The sequence below is a fragment of the Girardinichthys multiradiatus genome, chromosome X (genome assembly GCF_021462225.1).
Source record: "Girardinichthys multiradiatus isolate DD_20200921_A chromosome X, DD_fGirMul_XY1, whole genome shotgun sequence".
NCBI classification, from domain to species: domain Eukaryota; kingdom Metazoa; phylum Chordata; class Actinopteri; order Cyprinodontiformes; family Goodeidae; genus Girardinichthys; species Girardinichthys multiradiatus.
In genome coordinates this window covers 7,107,180-7,127,551 of record NC_061817.1, presented here as the reverse complement: position 1 = coordinate 7,127,551, position 20,372 = coordinate 7,107,180, and the positions used below count along the sequence as shown (strand labels likewise).

General features: G+C 38.8%; 2 protein-coding genes and 1 pseudogene across 5 annotated transcripts in view; 1 reads left to right on the top strand and 2 right to left on the bottom strand.

Moving 5' to 3' along the window:
- LOC124862193 (phosphoribosyl pyrophosphate synthase-associated protein 1) overlaps positions 1-6,637 on the top strand; it is a 15,266-nt gene extending 8,629 nt beyond the window's left edge. For 3 of the 4 annotated variants that reach the window (XM_047356012.1, XM_047356014.1, XM_047356015.1), the window contains 3 exons: positions 2,108-2,178; positions 2,510-2,656; positions 3,426-5,361. In XM_047356012.1, the coding sequence (XP_047211968.1) occupies positions 2,108-2,178; positions 2,510-2,656; positions 3,426-3,584 (377 nt within the window). In that variant the 3' untranslated portion in view covers positions 3,585-5,361. Of the gene's footprint in view, positions 1-2,107; positions 2,179-2,509; positions 2,657-3,425; positions 5,362-5,697 lie in introns of those variants that run through there. The other variant, XM_047356013.1, reaches the window with a different exon arrangement.
- A 4,428-nt stretch (positions 6,638-11,065) lies between these two features.
- LOC124863537 (ras-related protein Rap-2a-like) lies at positions 11,066-11,986 on the bottom strand. The gene has a single exon (XM_047357950.1). It carries the CDS (start codon positions 11,858-11,860, stop codon positions 11,234-11,236), a length of 627 nt encoding a protein of 208 aa, XP_047213906.1. The 5' UTR covers positions 11,861-11,986; the 3' UTR covers positions 11,066-11,233.
- Positions 11,987-16,819: 4,833 nt separating this feature from the next.
- LOC124863040 lies at positions 16,820-17,575 on the bottom strand (annotated as a pseudogene).
- Between the last annotated feature and the right edge of the window lie 2,797 nt (positions 17,576-20,372).

Genomic DNA, 20,372 nt, shown 5'->3' with positions numbered 1-20,372 from the left:
TCTAATATCAGTATCGGCCCAATGTTCATATCAATGCATTCCTAAACTCTACTATTTCTGATAAGAGTGGTTAAATGTCCAGCTAAAATGATGCCAGAAGCTTTTTGATGACTGCAAAAAGCGTGTGGTTAAGGTGCAATTTGCTAATGGTTGTTTAACCAGTAATCTATGAGTGTATGTAAACAACTGACTGTACCCATAGATAGCATTGTAAATGTACAGGTGTTGGACAATAAAACACCTGTTGTTTAGTGTGGGAGGTTTCATGGCTAAATTGGACCAGCCTGGTAGCCAGTCTTCATTGATTGCACATTGCACCAGTAAGAGCAGAGTGTGAAGGTTCAATTAGCAGGGTAAGAGCACAGTTTTGCTCAAAATATTGAAATGCACACAACATTATGGGTGACATACCAGAGTTCAAAAGAGGACAAATTGTTGGTGCACGTCTTGCTCGCGCATCTCTGACCAAGACAGCAAGTCTTTGTGATGTATCAAGAGCCACAATATCCAGGGTAATGTCAGCATACCACCAAGAAGGACGAACCACATCCAACAAGATTAACTGTGGAAGCAAGAGGAAGCTGTCTGAAAGAGATGTTCGGGTGCTAACCCGGATTGTATCCAAAAAACATAAAACCCCGGCTGCCCAAATCACGGCAGAATTAAATGTGCACCTCAACTCTCCTGTTTCCACCAGAACTGTCCGTCGGGAGCTCCACAGGGTCAATATACACGGCCGGGCTGCTATAGCCAAACCTTTGGTCACTCATGCCAATGCCAAACGTCGGTTTCAATGGTGCAAGGAGCGCAAATATTGGGATGTGGACAATGTGAAACATATATTGTTCTCTGATGAGTCCACATTTACTGTTTTCCCCACATCCGGGAGAGTTACGGTGTGGAGAAGCCCCAAAGAAGCATACCACCCAGACTGTTGCATGCCCAGAGTGAAGCATGGGGTGGATCAGTGATGGTTTGGGCTGCCATATTATGGCATTCCCTTGGCCCAATACTTGTGCTAGATGGGTGCGTCACTGCCAAGGACTATCGAACCATTCTTGAGGACCATGTGCATCCAATGGTTCAAACATTGTATCCTGAAGGCGGTGCCATGTATCAGGATGACAATGCACCAATACACACAGCAAGACTAGTGAAAGATTGGTTTGATGAACATGAAAGTGAAGTTGAACATCTCCCATGGCCTGCACAGTCACCAGATCTAAATATTATTGAGCCACTTTGGGGTGTTTTGGAGGAGCGAGTCAGGAAATGTTTTCCTCCACCAGTATCATGTAGTGACCTGGCCACTATCCTGCAAGAAGAATGGCTTAAAATCCCTCTGACCACTGTGCAGGACTTGTATATGTCATTCCCAAGACAAATTGATGCTGTATTGGCCGCAAAAGGAGGCCCTACAACATACTAATAAATTATTGTGGTCTAAAACCAGGTGTTTCAGTTTCATTGTCCAACCCCTGTAGATATTCAGCAGACAGATGTATTTATCTGTTTAATAAAGCCAAGCTACCAGGAGAGTAAAGATGGTGTTTAAATATATTAAAACAATAATGTGGCTCCTAGGGGTGTGCATGGAAATGTAGGCTGTTCGCTGACAGCGCTCAGATTACACTGACTGGTCCCACAACGTCTGTCATCGGTGTTTGCCACTGTTGGTGCGTCTTAAACTGTCTGCAGGCTGCTTCTATAGTCTGGGCCTGAAGTTGTGTGTGTGTATATATACAGGCACTTTTTTTGTTGATTAGGTATTCTGGGCTTTTGTCATTTAACCCTTGCATGGCATGCTTTTCACTAGGTTTAGTCTTTCAGCTTGATCTCCTAAGACGTAGGAGGGGTAGAATGGAGGGGAGGGGGTACATGAACCACTGGCTTTGATCGATCATCATTTTAGTTTTGCTTTGTATTTTTAGAAATCAATTTAACGATTTAGGAAAAAAAGAACGTGATTTGGAGAGCTGGATTGCTCAAAAACCCTTTTACCCATTTTACTCAATCTACTTATATTTAGTCTTTGATTCCTAAAATCAAAAATAATATACTCAACTATGGTGAAAGATGAAGTAACCTGATTTGGTTTTCATTTTAGTAATGATGGCCAAGGAGAAACCTCCGATTACTGTAGTTGGAGATGTTGGTGGAAGAATCGCCATAATAGTGGTAAGATTTACTGGACATTTTTCCTGCTCTTCCTTCTCCGTTATACATCGTAGGCGCAATATTAAAATTGTTTCTGTTTAGAATGTTCTATGATTTTTGAATATTTAGATGAATATTAAGGTATATGAATTACCAGTTATCCCCTTGACCACAAGGTGGTGTGCTTTATGTGCTTTTTAAGCTGCTTATTTGTCATCTATGGTCCCTTTTTCCCTCTCCCTTCCTATTTTTGGTGTCATTGGTGCATTCTGTTGATTTTAACTGGGTGAACAGGTTCAAATGTTTTACCTACATTTATATTTAACTACATTTCTGTTGTCTTTCCACCCAGGATGATATAATAGACGATGTAGGAGACTTTGTTGCTGCTGCAGAAATCTTGAAAGAGAGAGGGGCCTATAAAATCTACATTATGGCCACCCATGGTTTACTTTCTGCAGATGCTCCTCGTCTCATAGAGGAATCCGCCATTGATGTGGTGAGAATAAAGAACTTTATGATCTTTAGCCATGTGCATCTTGACTTACGTATTGTTTTATTCCTAATAACATATTCTGTTTTATACCAGGTCAAATAAACTAAAATTAGAAAGTCAAATGAGAACAAACTGGAAACTGTATAAAAAACAAACCCCAAAAAACCCCTGAAGCTTGCAATTGTTAGACCTTATCTGTTCTGTAGGAGAAAAGTTTAATTTAACATACTTCCTTTTAATGGAAACTCGATCTGAACTGGGCTGCCGAGTACAATGCGGTTTGAACAAAGAGTCATTGTTTTCAGCAATAAGGCATCAGTTTCTGTTCCTAAAAGCTGGCAGGTGTTCAGATAACAATGGTTACAGTTAAATTAGAACATTTGTTAACCTGACATTTCCCCTGTGGTCTGTATTTACAGTACCACGCAAATAAAGTATTCATACTGATTTTTAGATTTCCAGATTTTGTCATTTCATGACCACAAACATCCGTTTATTTTACTGGGATTTTATATGATAAACCAACACCGTGTTGCACATCATTGTTAAGGAAAATAAATTGCGATTTACAAAATATTATAAAAATAAATATGTTGTGCAGTCACTGTTTCAGTCAGCAGCCTGACTGCACATAACACCCCCCCCCCCCCCCAAAGATACCTTTTTTCTGACCATATTTGACATTTTTCTGTATTTTAAAGCATGAATGCGATCAACATGTTGAATTATTGTAAAAAAATTTATAAATATAAATATCTTCATGTGTCTTCAGGTGGTCGTGACAAACACGGTGCCCCACGAGGTGCAGAAGCTACAGTGCCCAAAAATCAAGACTGTGGACGTCAGCATGATATTAGCCGAGGCGATCCGCCGTATCCACAACGGGGAGTCTATGGCCTACTTATTTCGCAATATCACAGTGGACGACTAAGTTGAGTGGGTAATGGGCGTCTCTGCACCTATGCTAACAAAACGCTGTTCCGTGTGTTGGCTTTGAATGACATGCATATATGTATCCTGATTAATTTAAAGAACTTCTCAAAATTTACCAAATAATTTGTCTTCTTCCTGAAAGCTAATAAAACGTGTATTTTTTTGTTCCTTTTATAAAAGCACTTGCTGGCTCATTGAGAAAACATTTGATGTTATTCCCGACATAAATCAAAGGAAGTAATCGTCAGAAATAGCTTATTTACATGTTTCTAATTAAAAAGTGAGGGTTATAACTAGATCGCTGGCTGCCGTTTCTAGCAGCTGTTCAAAAACATTGTGTGTGAATAAATTTCACGGGAGAAGTTATTACAAGATGCGGCTGTCCTACAGGTAGTGAAACTGAAGACAGAATGTGTCTGGCTGTTTAACCAATGAGCTGGGAGTGTCACTTTTAACCTGTTTCAGCCCTGGAAGCCTCCTGCTCTGAGTAAATCCAAGTCAGTGCCAAATATGAGAAGCCACACAGTGAAAAGTTGAATGCATTTAAGAGACGGATGCTGCTGCTGGTTTCAGTGTGGTGCTTCAGCATACCGTAGTTTATTGTGTTGGCCCTGCCACAGATCAATGTTTGCACACAGATTAAACCGGATTTGGAGAAAAGACAAAAAGGGAGGTTGTGTTTACTTCGATCTAAGAAATACATGGTTTCACATAAATCAGAAATATCTATATTTATAATTGTAAAATTATGGTGTATAGTTTTTTTTGTTTCCTTCCAACTTAAAAAAAATACTAATTCCAGTTATTTTTTTGTCATACAGTACAAAAGTTCATATTTTCATATAGAGAGTAATCTGCAGAAAATAGCTGATCATCTGCCTGCTTATGAAGTTAACAAAGCATGTTGCTTTTCCTAAGAAAAGCAAAAGAAGAAACTCCGTTATTGTAAGGACTGCTTTATTCAGCTTTTTTGTCTTATTGTAAGGGACGTTTGATAAATATTACATCAAGAAATTTGCAGAAATCCATTAAATTGTATTTATTGCCTGGTCCACTAAACTAAACAGCAGTACTAAATTAGATTACTTAAAATTGTCACCCATTTCCCCCAGCATTAGTTCATTCTGGTATTACCTCTACTGAGGTTTATGGTGAACTGGCAGAAATGTGAACATGGGCCCTATGATCCATTTTATTTCTACTTATAATCATTTTTACCCTCCACTTTTTCCTGTCTTAAGTTTTACTGAATTTTAGAAAACAATGATTCTTAGGATAAACAAAAGGGAATTTCATAGGCCTCTTGGTGATGCTGGAGAGTGGCTTTACTTCACCTACGTTTTTCTCAGGGAAATACACTTTAGATGCCAATGCACATTTATTTGCTCCTCCTGAGTTTTTCAGGGTGTTTACCCGCTGCACCTGTTTAAATAGAAAAAAAAAAGCATTTGGTGAAAATGTCTTCCATGCAAAAGTGATGTTTGACTTTACATCTTTTAACCAGCAGTTTTTTTTGGTTTAAAAAAAAAAAGCTGGATTATTTTTTCCTTGAAATATTAATAGAACATTTGAGAGTGTTAACAAGCCAGTGTTGTGTTAGCATGAACTTAAGAAGTGTGTGCATCGAATGACACTCCCGTTTAAGCTCTAACTGCATCTGTGTTTAATGCATTTGGTAATGTCTCGTCTGTATTTACGGTTCCAGATTCCCTCTCCGTAGCCCTCTGTCTGACTCTGTTATTAATTGTATATGCAAATAAAATAGTTGCCTCCTTCTCAGCCTCCTGTTATTTATGTGAACCATTAATTTCCCAAGGTGGACTACAGTACAACTTAAAAGTTCAATTATTGAAAAAAAATCAAAAATAGAGGAACATTTGTTGTGGATTTTCTCTAATCCACACAATCAGATGTGTTAAACATGCATGACCCACTAATATTTGATTAAATGTTCTAAAGCAATTTTCATTTCAAAAACACAATCATTCTGGTGTTATCTGGCTCAACATTTGACCACTTTTGTTGGTAGAATTGTTAAAAAGATTCACATTGGTTGTTTTCCTGATACAGACCAGTTTTTTGAACATATTTCACAATTTTTTTTTTTACAGGGTCGAACGTGGGGCCGTTCCAAAGATGAATTAATGAGCTGCTTTATCTACATATTTTGGAAGCAGTTTTAATGTCTGAGGTGACTTTTTGACTGTAATAATCCGATGAAACAAGATTGTCTAGGATGTTCAAGATCAATCCAACAACACCCAAGGCTACTAACAACTGCCAACATTTTAACATTATTTTGAGTCATCACGTAAACCAAGAAAACAGGCCTTACTCCAAATCTGACAACTCTAGGTTCTATTGAAGTATGTAGCGGGCCACATGGACAAACCAAACAATCGGCTGAAGAAAAGCTTTATGGTCAAACAAGACAAAGGTTGGACTATGTGGCCAGCATTTGGAGGAGTTAATAGGAGGCTTTCAAGCCTAAAAATCCTCTTCCAACAGTCAACATGAAAGTGGTGGTGGCAACATGCCGAGGGTCTTTTCTCTGCCAGTGGCACTTGTGCATCACATTTCACCTCAGATCAGTAATTTGCACTTTGACACAGCTGAATGCTCCATCTGGACAACATGATCCTAAGCATAAACTGGATTTTTGCAATGGATAAAGCAGCCTGACGATTAGCTCCTACAATTGCCCAGATCAGAACCTTACTGAACACAAAGATTGCACTTAAAACCAAGGTTCAGGGCAGAAATGACAAATTATCAGTACACATTATACTGTATTAATGACTTTTCTTGCAATATATAAAGACCTGAAAGACAATCCACCCATACATTTTGTCTGCTATAACATATAATCTGTTTGAAATGAATTTGCCAATGTGGTGATTCTTGTGTTTAAATGTATTTGTTTTATCTTTTGATGGATTCTATATAAATGTGCAGTGAAGATGAACAGATCTCTTAATTTGACCTGATTAAAGTGACAATTAGAGTTTTTGACTGAATTCTGAATTAAATCTGTATCCCTCTAAATATGTGGGTTTCAATCAATCATTACACACAGTAGACCTCTGATGAATGTCATTGAAATAATGTGTTTTTATAAAAAAAAATACAATTTAGAAATGAAAAATAATATTGATTGATGAACATTAAATGCCAAACTGACCTTAAACTCCTGAAGACAGAACTTTTAAAGCAAAACTGAAACGTTGGATGCAGAAAAGGTCAGAGATCCTATACTTGCTCTAAACTTCTCAGGTAACCATGCAACTCTGAGGAGCTTGGACCAAGTCCAGGAGCAGACCTTTTAAGAATTTCGGCGCTGTTGCAGCAACACTTTCATCTAAAAGAAGTCTTGAGGCTGTATCATTATCGTGTTAATAAAAATGTCTGATCACACCTGGGCTCTGCAAAGAAGGGTCTGCCTCTGTTTCTCCAGTCGTGTAGCAAAAATAGAGGAGCAGCTGTGAGTTTAAAGAGCATAAAGAGGAAGAAAAGGTTTGATTGTTAAAGGTCGCTTCCTCGTTTTCTTCTGGCAAAACAATTCACCTTGGCTGTAAACTTTTAAAAGAGGAAGCACGCTGGGCCTGTTGACCGAAATGTTAACGCTGCCTATGACGGGCTTTGTGAGTTCATAAAAGTGTCCGCTATAAAATACAGCAGTCAGAACTTTAACGTGACTGTGAATCCTCTGAAGGGATTCTAGAAGGGAACATTGATGCTGTAAATGGAAGGAAGTATCAAAGCAGAAGACTGCCACATTTATGCCAATGTAGAATACAGGCCTGGAGCAGCTGACATTTGGTCCTGACCAGCCCTTAAGATTAGATAAATAAAACCTCAGATGTTAGTTTATCAAAATGCTGAGACAAAATATAAAGATGCAGCCTTTCTGCTTCCACAACAGTTATGGTAGTAGGTACAATCTTGTGCAGCACAGTTTGCTTAGTTTGTGTAAAGTATTTAAGTGTGCATTCAAGGGAAGCAACTTGCTGCTTTTGAAGAGCATGAGGGACTTTTGAGTCCATTATTATAAACAGAAGTTATCTGCAAGACAAAGATATTCAGGTTCATTAGAGAGTTGCAAAAATAGAATAAAATAACGTGCAGTGCCTTTCTGTAGTTTTATTCCACTTTCTCTGGATTTAGGTCTGGATTTTGACTGGCTCATCATAGCATTCGTATATGTGCTCCATTCATCTTTTCATCAACTCTAACCAGCTCCACTGTCTCCACCAAAGAAAAACATCCCATCGGCATTTTGCTGTTACCACTGTGTTTCACTCGGTCATGACCTGACCGTGTAAAATATTTGAGTTTGAGGTCCTTTTCTGTTTTCCCTACTCACTTTCTTCAGTGGCTGTTATTTCAATTCATTCATGTTGATTAGATTCATGATTCATTCTTGTGTTTAAATTACCTTCTTGGATTCATGTGCTAGGTGTTTTAGTCTGTATCTCCTTGTAGATCTGTTTCCTCCCTGTTAATGGTTTTCAGCTCTTGTTTTATATTCCTGTATGTTGACTTCTGTTTGATTCCATGCTCATCTGTATTAATCAGCCCCCTTCCTTCAGTTGCTCAGCATGTTTGTTGTCACCAGCTGCCCCATATTCCTCCTGATTAGCCTTCCTTGTTTTTTGGTCCTTTCTCCTCCCTAGCTCGGTATTTATACACTAGGGTTTTCATTTCACGCCACTGCATTACACTGTTGCCTACCCGCTCAATGCATGCTACTTTGTTCATGTCCTGAACTCTACCTCTGAAGGTTTTTCCTGTGTTTAGTTATTAAAGACCGGGCACAGACTCCTAGCTTGAGTGATTCAGTTTGCTGCTGAGAGCGACTCTGAATGAGGAGAGGACAGAAAGTCCTATCTTAGTGAGGGGTCTTTGGACCCGTTGCTAGGTGTGATGCTGTCTTCTAAGAGCTGTGATCGGTGGTTGCAAAAAAAGCAAATGTGATCCTAGTAATCAATGGAGAGAAATTAACCAATGATAGAATTTAGACTGGATAGCTTATTTACATGCTAATCATTATTTTGATTTGCTTAATATTATGTTTACTTGCATGCTGTTTACTCTTCATACTACATGTATTTCATGTTAGTTAATTTCATATTAATATTAAAATTCAACATTTTACTGTCATTGCCTTCTTAATCTTACTGAGGGAATATTCTAAGAAAAATCTAAGAATTCAAGAAATCTTACGATTTTTCTTAGAATGACGTCACTGGGAGCTACTTTCAGTCTTAGGATTCTTTGTGAATACGGGCCCTGTTCAACTCACCATGCAGCTTGGCGTTCCTGATCTGCACGTTGGTCCTAAAAACACTGTCGCCTGTTATGACACTACGGGGATGATGTGCTCAAGGTGACATGCAGTGTTATTTTCCAAAAAGATTAGGTAAAAGACATTTTTTCGGGCGTTCCTTTATCAGTGGTTTTAATCTTTCTTCAAGATTTTGTGGAGTTTTTGTCCAATAGTTGTCCTGCTGGCAGAATTTTCCACCTTAACTGCAGCACCTCCAGAGTTACTTTGCACCTCTTGGGCTGATTCTCTTATTAATGCTATGCTTGGCCAGCCTGTCAGTAAAGGTGGACCGCCTGTTCTCTTTCCATTTTCAGGTGATAGATTAATTGATGCGAGATGTCTTAAACTACAGATATTGATTAATAATCCAATCCTGCTTTCAATTTTTTATCAACTTTATTGCTGACCCATCAGGTGTTTTTTTGGACTTTGTGATCTAAGAAACTGCTGAGGCCTTCACAGAGCAGTTGGATTTATGCTGAACGTTTATTGCATTGGGTGTACCAGTTAGGTGACTTCTGATGGCAAATGGTTCCTCCGGATTTTATTTAGGGGTATCACAGCAAAGTGACTGAAAACAAATATTTTATTAGTAAAAGACCTTTGTATGTTTTTATTTTACACCACAATTACTACTTGTGTTGATCTATCTCATAAAATCACAATAAATTGTATGTACAGCGCTTTGAGTGTCTCGTTACTGAAAAGCGCTATATAAATAAACTTACCCTACCTTACCTTACATGGAAGTTAGTGGCTCTAACATGACAACATATGAAAAAGCTTCAAGGAGTATGGGTTAATTTGCATGGAACTGTCCGTTTTGTCCAGGTGTTATACGTGATCATGAATGATAGGATTTTGACCATGGCAGTGTTTGCCTTAACATATAACGAAATTGTATAAATGTATGACAAGTTGGTGTCAAGCCTAAAAAACTTTCTCCAGTAAGTGGAGAGAATCTATAAGTCCAATAGTTCAGTTCTGTCCTCCCCAACTCTTTAGTAGGGTGGGCCATTTTACTTTTCTTCTCATTAATGTCTATTAGGAATAGCACAAAAGGGAAATTATTAGGGCACCTACGTGTTTCAGCTGTTTTTAATTTGTGGTTTAGGTTATTCATAATTTAACGGGTCTACGTCACACATAACTGAGTCCACCACCAGAAGGCAGTATAGCACAAACAGAAGTCATGAAACTGTCCATATGAGACCTTGTTGATAGGTTCAACACACACTGCTTCACTTCTGTAAGTAATTCCGCTTGGTACCATTGTTGTCCTGAGGACCCTGTACTGGAAGATGTACATAAAACAAAGACAGTCGATAGTTTGTTGCAGTTTTATTTTAACTTATTCATCTAGTTAGACCAGTACTGCTCTCAAAGAATTTGAACACATCAGTACAATACACATAGCTGTTTGCACAGACTTTAAAATCCAACCTATTACATTCACAAATAGATTTATATCAACAATTTGCTAATTCCTTTTCATTTAGTTGTGCATCATTGAATTATTCCCAATGTTTAATAAATAATTTTTAAATGTGAGATTTTAAAAATATGGCACAAGCATTTGTCTTGTGGCTAAAAATAACACTATTTTTCTTTTCACATCAAGTATGCATTAGAAGATTATAAGAAAGGGTGCAGTTATTCTCTTGACAGCTTATTTGAATGTTCTTAACACATTTCCACAATACAGAACCTTAGACAAAACAGTGAAACTTTGAAAAAACGTCAAGCAGAACGGCAACAATTTTCCTTTGTTTTCCATCAATTTTTGTCAGACAAAATAAAACTTTATTCTAGTTGATGTCTTAAGCTTTATGAGGATACACAAACAAATAGGTGCTGTAAAACAGACAATCCATTGATTACCAATATTAATATTTCTCTAAAGTATAAAGTGCACAGTTTATTTTCTTCATATGTTGACTTCAACTGCAAAATAATCACATTTAAAGATAAAACACTATTGCTTTTGACTGATTGCTTCACAGAAGCTGATTTGTTTCCCATCAAATGATCACAGTTAATGACTAAAACATCAATAGTTGTAAGCACAAACCAAACACGACATGCTCAGAGTTCTGTGTATGTTTTGACATTCACAGTAGGTACAGTCAAGTTCAATAACATTAATCCTGTCTTTAAGTTTATCTTTGTTTTCATCTGATCATGTTTGTCTTAGCAGAAGTATCTTGGAGCATGGAGCAGAAGGGAACATTCGATTATCTTGTCAAACATTGTCTCTTGGTTTGTTTTTCTTTCATCAATTTAAATGTTCCGGTTCCGGTCTGGTTTGCATGTTTTTCTCTCTATGACAGGAGGCAGCTGCTGATCTTGTTCATGGGGGGGTGCTTTTTGTTTTCCTTGGGGAATGTTTCACGTCTCCTGCAGAGTACTGGACTAAGTTGAGTGGGCAGGTTGGCCCGCTGCAGCAGCTCCCTGAAGGCCTCCATCACATTGACGTTGTCCTTGGCCGAGGACTCCAGGAAGATTTGGTTCCAGTCCACTTCCACCGTGGACAGTACATCATCACTGGAGACCCGTCGCTCTTTGTGTTGGTCTATCTTGTTACCGATCACCACAATGGGTGTATATTTGTCCTCCTTGACTTCCAGAATCTCCTCTCGCAGCCTCTTAATAGCCTCCAGGGAATCTGGATCATCCACCGCATAAACCAGGGCAAAGGCATCGCTGTTCTGGATGGAGAGTTTGCGCATGGCAGGGAAGGAGTAGCTCCCACTGGTGTCCATAATGCTGATAGTGACTTTGATTCCCCCCACTTCATACTCCTTCCTGTAGAGCTCCTCTATTGTTTGCCTGTGCTTCAGCACAAAGGTGTCTTTGAGGAACCGCTGGATGAGGGCTGTCTTCCCTACTCCTCCTGCTCCTAGAAACACCAGGCGCACTTCAGTCTTGTGTTTTGTATCAAAAGACATGACAATGTTTTTCTTTTTTCCTCGCAAAAATTAAAATGTCTTCTTTTTTGTTGCAGTCGATGCTTGCTGGTAAAGAAATGTGCTAACAGAGCTGAAAGGTGTTGATAGTAAAAGCCTGCATGTGCTCCTCTGTCTACACTCACACACTGTATTTATTTACACTCATCACCTGCCCACTAGGTTTCCAGCCAATCGCGACAAGGAAGAAGGTTGAATTCAGAGCAGCCAATCAGAAAACAATTCAAGAAGAGAGTAGAAAAACTTGCTCAAGGTGTTCTTTGTGAGCAATGCAGACCACATCTCTGAGTGTTTCCATCAATCAAAACGCACAACTAAAAAGGAATTTTTTTGTTTAATCAAGATAAATGTCTTTTTCTGCAGAAGAAAAAGTTGATCTAACATATTTTATGGAATATTTCTAAAACTATCTCACACACATTTTGCCTTTCAGAGTATTCTTTCCAATCACAAATGTTGAAGCATTTTGTGAGAATTTTATGCAGTACACAAAAATGAGGTATTGCATGTCTGTTAAGTGGAAGGGAAATGATACATGACTGAAAAGTGTGGTGTGCATTTGTATTCAACTCCCTTTACTTGGATACCTTTGGATAAAATGCTCTGCGAGTTATTTCACCCCTCGAATATGGCAGCGCTTGGCACCCTTGGCAGCGTTATGCTGTGGTTTTTTTTTTTTTTTGGTTTTAAATGTGGTAGACCAACACAAAGTAGCATATGATTTTGAAGTAGAAGGAAAAATCTTTTCAAATCCTCTTACCATTAGAAATCTAGAAGGTCCAATGGCATTTGTTATCAGCTCCCCTTAGTCAATACTATTTAGAACCACCTTTTAGGGTCGGTCTCCACCAGCCTACCACTTCTAGAGATGGACATTTTTACCTATTGTTCTCTGCAAAGTAGCTCAAGCTCAGTTAGATTGCAAGATTTTGTGTTACATTGTGTTGGTCTAAAATAAAATCCCTCTAAATTCCATGAACAGGCTGTAATGTTACAAAATGTAATAAAGTGTATGGGGTATACAAACTTTTTAACGGCTCAGGGACTTCTCTAAAGATAGGCAAGTTTACCTTTTTGCAAATTTCAGTGCCTGCCTTCCAGGGTGTGACCAGCAGGTGCAGGCTCAGTAGCTGTGGCTCATTAAGATTCATTAGGAGAAGTTTATAGAGGAGCTGGCTCCATGAGACAGATGCCAGATTGTCTTGACAACGAGTTGTAATCTACTCGTGTCCCTTGCTTCCCGAGGTTCTGATTCATGTGTCTCCGCATATTATATTTCTAATCATGGTGGGCTACCATGACCAAAAATGCCAGTGCCATTTTTTGGTCCCAGTCCAGCCCTGAACTCCAGTCTTCCCCGTATCAGTAAGCTCTGCTCACTGATGTCAAGTATTTTCTCATTGTAATGGAAATTCTTGCCGTAAGTGTTCCAAAGTGTATGACCTTTGGTTTACCTCACTCCTCAGAACATCTGTGTTAGGGGAGGAAGCTGTAAAAGCCATTATCAGCAGTTTAATGGTTAAAACCCACAGTTAGGATGATGTGTTGGGAAGGACAGATGGGTTTCTAGATAACTTTGTCACCTCTGAACCCGAGAAGGGTCTGGGGTCATAAAACACAGACTCTTTGAAGTTGAGATAACACTGTCATGTTCTGGTATAAATACTGTGTGTAAATGTTGATCGGGGCTCTGTTTCACTGACTAACCTCAGTGTCAGGGTCTTCAAAGGCTGAATGCCTTTGAATAAAACTTATAAAGACAAAGTCCGGATTTTCTCTTGTTATGAGTCAACTTCTATCCACTTTGATAAGAAAATTCCACAACATCATCATCTCCAGAAACATAATCTAACCACTTAAGTGGATGACAACATTACTTAATTTTGTCACACACAGCTTCTCTGCCTTGTAGCGTACCCCAGGGATCTGTTTTGAGTCCAATACTCTTTTATCGTATCTTCATCCTTTAGGTAAAATCCTCAAAAGCTTTAAAAATCTGTCTTATCACATGTATGCTCATGACATTCAATTATACTGCACGTTTAAAATGTCTGATTTGCACAAACTGCATGAATTTAGCTTAAAATTATCTGCAGATTAACGACAAAAAGATGGAAACCCCGATCATTGCTCCCACTGATAAAATCCTGGTTACCAGGCAGCATGTGAGCTTTTTATCTACTTCTGTGAAAGTTGTGTCAAGAATTTGGGTGTTTTCTTTGACAGTGCTTTGTCTCTTGAGACGCAGTGTAAGCATCTTCTCGGAAACGTCTTTTATCACCTTAGAAAGATCTCTAAGCTTAGATCTTTTGTATCAAACACAGAGCTAGAAATGATTATCCATGCTTTTATCTCATCTCGTTTGGACTACTGCAACAGTCTTTTCACATGTCTGGATCACCTTCAGACTGTGAAAAAATGCAGTGGTAAGGCTTTTAACCAGAACTAAAAAGAAGGACCACATTGCCCCATTTCTTGCCTCGTTACACTGGCTCCCTGTTTATTTTAGAATCCAGTTTAGGGTTTTGGTCCTGACATTTGGGGCACTGGTGAAAAGCACCAAATGTATTGTGGACCTATTGGAACCCCTGTCTTCTTCCTGGCCTCTTAAATGATCTAACCCGATCCGGTTGGTGGTTCCCCAGACTCATATTAAGACCCGTGGAGATTGAGCTTTACTTATTTAGTCATCTTATTTAGACTTACACTCAATTCTTTGTTATTATTACTATTATTATTATTATTATCTTTTTAATCTTTTGAAGCACCTTGTGATTTTTATCGGTGAAAGGTGCTATATAAATAAAAATGACTTACCTAAAATTTTCTTTGTGACCACATCCACTTATTTCAAATTCAGAAACACCATATGTAGACAAAAGGAAGGTTTTGCAATGTTGAGAGCTATAATATCTGCACCAGAGCACTGACGACCAACTCTATGGAAGCGTTACGTTAGTAAAATTCTGGAGAAGGTTAAATTAGGACATCCACAACAGATTGCAGATCACCTCAACACCGTGGATGCCCCTGGGCATATCAATTTCACACATGAGGAAGAAACAAATCAATCCATTGGTTTCCTGGACATAAAGATCACTGTCTCTAAAAACTGTGGCATAAAAATAACACACACACAGACCAGTATCTACTGGACATCAGAACACCCCATCACGCACAAAATGTCAGTACTAATAACTCTATACTAATGAGCAAAACTTAGAACAGATGAGGAAGTCAGGAAAGAAGAAGAACAACACATCCACAATGCATTAACCAGATGTCAAAATCCACCATGGGCAATAAAAAATGAACGACTATAGGTGGAACAGAGAGAGAATAGGCATATATCTAAAAAGAAACCGAAAAGAATAACAGAAAGCAAAGAAATGGTCACAGTACCGTACATCAGAGGAATCACAGAATGCATCCAAAGGACAATGAATACACATCACAGCAGCACCCTGATTAAACCACGCATAAAACTTAGATAACTCCAAGTACACCCAAAGACCAAGTCGTCCAGAACAATAAATGTAATGTCCTAAATGAAACACCATGCCACTCCTGCAATAAAACAGTGCATTTTATCTGATTATATCACCAACTGTTGACCTGTGGTGACTCTTAACAGATTAGTTAAGGTGTGTAAAAATCAAACTTTTAGTTGAGAAAACCTTGCCATATAGCTTATGTTGTGTTTCTTTTTCTGATGTCTGCTTAATTATTTCTAAATTATTATCTAACTCTGTCATTCCTCATCAGGGGTTTGAACATTTTGACGTCTGCCTGTAAGTTTTAAGCACCTACAGCACAACTTATTTAGAGTAAAACCTGTCTGAATCCAAAGCTCTATGCCTCCAGGGCAATTAAACTCTGTCTCGCTGGTTCTTCAGTTCACTGAACACTGAAGCAAGTTAGTTCCCATCTGGTTCCTTATGCATTTCATTTATCTTAAAGCTGACATGTCAAGACATTCTGCTGGATGATAATCATAAAAGATTTAATGATGGAGGTGAAGAGGAATAAGTACACGAGAAACCTAATCCAGTCCACTAATTGACATTTAATTGACATAATTTGTAGTTTGTGACATGATTTGCAAACTCGGGTCTGCTCAGATGTTTACATACACTCATCACCAGCATGAATGTCATAATAATTGGGCCTTTTAATTATCTGGATTCAACAATTATTTGTTTTCTGGTTGCAAAGATACAACAATGATTTTTAAAAACAAGAACTGGGTGCAGATGTTTGAATTTATTGTGGATTTTCTTTAATTTATACAGAGTCAAATTTCTGCAAACAGACTCAAACATGCACAAATGTCCCAAGTTTTTGAAAAAGTTCGCTAAAGCACAGATGTATTTTATTTTGTTTTCTGGATATTAGACCCCTCTCCTTATAAAAAATGGTAGTAACTAATTTTTGCTCTCTTGCAAAAAGCATGAAGAAAACACAAATGAAAAGTAGCCAGAGCATTTAAAGGAGAAGGGAAATGATACAGGATCTTTCTTTTCTTTCTTTAGTCACATAGTACTTCTTTTAAAAGTTTTAAAGACTATTTCTTTTTTAGATCTCAAAGAAAGCACATTAACTCAAAACTCCATGTCCACTTGGTGAAGGTTGGAGTTAGTAAAAGTGATTTAACGGCTTATAAAGAAGAGATTGAAGATTGAATATTGCAGCCTCTCTGTTCATAACAGGTAGTAGTTTTTATGCACATAGTTATCTCCTCATCAGTTAATTTTTCTTATTTCCTCTTGCCTTAAAGGAGTCCCTCAGGTCAGGCACAGGTGGAGAGAGGAACACCAGTGTCCTCAAAGACACGCAATGGTCCCTAATTTCATTTTGGTTTAGTTGTTAAGTCGAACGTAGACTAAAATTAAAATCTACCACTCTCTATTGCACAACGTCTTGGGACTGACTAGGTTTTATTTACTGAATGTTTTCATGAAGATTGATCCAGTGTTTTTCTAAATGTGGATGACAAGCCCGTGTTATTTCCAACTTTCTCTCAACAATCAAACTTTTCAAGTGCTGCATTTTGACTGTGTGTTTCCAGACATTCAGGGATTGGTCCAAGTTAGCTTTGGGTCCTGAACAAGCCTTTGCAGGCCTCGCACCATCTTCACATTATGGCCATATACATCTAACCCTGACAGGTTGGTCGTCTCCACAGGTGCCATGTCACCACAGCATTCAACCATATTTTGAGGCTTTAACTCTTTCATGTTAGAAACAGTTTTGACAAAGTGAGCTGCCCCATTTGATCATCTTTGATGTCAGAACCACATAATCCAGCTCCCAGCAGCGATGGAGTTGCATGTGTTGTATGGCTCGCCTGAATCCAGAGGAGGGGGCTGATGGACTGTCTTCACTGAGCAAAACCTGCACCTCTGGGTGCATGTATCTCTCATCGGCATCATGGTAGATCTCCTCCACCAATATTTGGACACCTTGGAAACAATAGCGATCTCAGATTTTAGCCATGGAGAAAGCCTCAACCTTTTCCCTTTTTATTTCTTCAGGGTCCCTCTGTAATCTGCACCCTTGCTTTTCACAGACAGTTCCCCATTAAATGAAGTCCAGCAGTCCTGACCTGACCGGGCTCAGCAGCTCCTTCTTCCTCTCCCCCCTGTCTGCAGAGGACTTGGATGCAGTGGTCAGAAAGCTTGTGTATACATGTGGAATGGATCATAGATCATAGACCAGTAGTGATTGGTGGAAAAGTGACCCGCTACACAGAATAACTTTAACAACTGTCGTGCCAGTCTGTGATGGCTAGCTGTAACAAAGAGGAGGACAGTTTACACATGGGACATGCGGTCTTTTACCTGATCACACTGGCTCCAATCTCTGAATCTGGTGCTCCACTATAGAGAAAATAATCCCTCTGCTAAAAATAGTGTTTGATAAAATTTCAATTCAATTCAGTTCAGTTTATTTATATAGCGCCAATTCACATCACATGTTGTCTCAAGGCACTTCACAAAAGTCAGGTTCATACATTCCAATTAATCCTAACCATTGAACAGTGCAGTCAGATTCAGTTATTTATTCAAATTGGATAAAAAGTTTTTCTGTCTAAGGAAACCCAGCAGATTGCATCCAGTCAGTGACTTGCAGCATTCACTCCTCCCAAAAATATGATAAAGTTTTGTGCGTTTGGTGAGCAAGGGACCGGTTCTGTTTATTCAGCACTGTATTCCGGCCCAGCCCATAAAGTCAAGTCAAGCAGTCACGCTTCCTGGAATTTGATATTTTCCCAAGAACAGAATGTCATTATTTATAATTATGTGCAATAATGGCATGCAGCTTCAGACAGCAACCTGTTTGCCAATGCAAATATTTCTAATATAAAGCTAATGCCACTCTCAAGGTGAAAATTACCTGGAGAGTGTTGCGGTGTACCTTTTTAGTTTAAAGGAAAACATGGATTTAATATTAGACGGTGTGCTTCGTTGTGCTGTACATCCTTTTGATCTTTTTAGCAGACCCAAAGTTTCTTCTGAAATCTGAAGAATCTATTTTGCTTTTATTGGTACCAAAGCATTTGTGATTCAACCAAAAATGGTGGAATTGCCTAGTTTTTGTCCTTTAAATACCCCAAACAGTTCAACTGTTTTCATTTTAGAGAGATAAACGATAATGATCCCCGAAACAGCTGCACAGACATCTGTTTCTGCAAACCCTTCACTCATCTGACTAGACAAGAAACAGCATGAAGCTGTGATAATGACCAGGGCAAAAATGTGATCTGACAGAATATTTTTATAAGGGTTGTTGCCTGCGGGAACTGATGCAGTCTTTTTCATGAATAGAAAACATTTATCATACCTACTCTGCTACTTGTGGATATAAATCTGGTTACTATTTTACGATTTTGGCCACAAGTCATGGAACCTTAAACGTTTTTGAGTCCCTGTCACACAAAAGATGGGAAAGATGATAACAAATCCAGAATTTTCTTTCCTTAAAGCGGTTTTTAAATACACACATTAAGACACACTTTCACACAAGCTCACTGACACCCACCTCCTGAGTTCCTACCTTTCTCTTAATACACCCTCTTTATGCAGTGGCTTTGTCGCTTTAAACAGAGCAGCTAAAATGTGTGTCATGCATTTTGAACTCCTCTTCTCTAACTTTGGCTAAGGCTCCTCTGACAATGTCGTCAGGGTCTGGAACATCATGTTCTAGGTAACAACCGGTGGAGCGGTGGAAGGGAAAGAAACAGCATGTCCTGTGACAACTGATCTCATTACTACTCAATGCAGAACATACCTGCTTTTCTGCAATAGGTTAAGGTTAATGATGTAATTTTTTTGCTTTTAAGGAGAAACATTATTGAAATTACAGTTCAAGCTGAGGCAATTTTCTTAGGTCTATGTTATCTTCGGCATGAAAACAAAAAGGCGCTTTTATACCATGCAATTGGTACTTTCAAAGCAGCTGGTTTAAATGATCAGATCTGTTTCATTTACATGCTGGATGCACATTTACAGGAACGTGGATGGATAGCACTGTTGCCTTGCAGCAAGAAGGTCCTGGGTTCGATTCCTGTCCAGGGGTTTTTCTGCATGGAGTTTGCATGTTCTCCCTGTGCATGCATGGGTTCTCACCGGGTACTCCAGCTTCCTCCCACAGTCCAAAGACATGCCTGTTAGGTTAATTGGTCTCTAAATTGCCCTTAGGTGTCTGAATGAGTGTGTGCATGGTTGTTTGTGTGTTGCCCTGCGATGGACTGGCGACCTGTCCAGGGTGTACCCTGCCTCTCGCCCATAGACTGCTGGAGATAGGCACCAGCTTCCCCGCGACCCACTATGGAATAAGCGGTAGAAAATGACTGACTGACTGTTTGTTTATTAATGTATATTGAATAAAATAGAAATAGCATATCACATATTCTGTGGCACTAGCATTAAAACTTAAATATACCACATGTACCATAAATATGTATCACTGCTACAGAATTTATACTCAACAGACACAGCAATGACCCAATGATACATTCATTTAATTTAATCATGCTTTGCTATGCAGACGCTCTTTCTGCATCAGTTACAATTTACAATTTAGTGGCTTCAACAGCAGGACAGTCCAACCTATTTTCCTGTTATTTATCTGGCAGCAGGCTCGTGCACGCCACACCTTAGAGAAAGAGGTAGAAACAGGGGGCGCTCTGAAGATCTTTGGCAGGATTTCAGACTGGGTGTCCATGTAAACTAAACAACTCTGGATCCCTATAGGTAATACATAAATTCTATTTTTATTACGTGAAATGGGAGGTGGAGAGTGTGAGGATTCAGCAGGTAGTTGTGCTGGAGTGAGGTGCTAAAACACTTTGACAAGGTGTATTTCTGGGAGTGGGTCAGATGAAGTGTTTCCCTCTACGTTTTAATTATTTCATATTTCACCTATTTAATTACTAAGGGCCACTCACTGACATATATAAAGCATTAAATTTTTATCCCCAGACATTTAGACC

What these genes read in the sequence shown, in the direction of transcription:
- LOC124863537 (XM_047357950.1), bottom strand. Translation starts at nt 11,860, where the DNA reads ATGTCTTTTGATACAAAACACAAGACTGAAGTGCGCCTGGTGTTTCTA.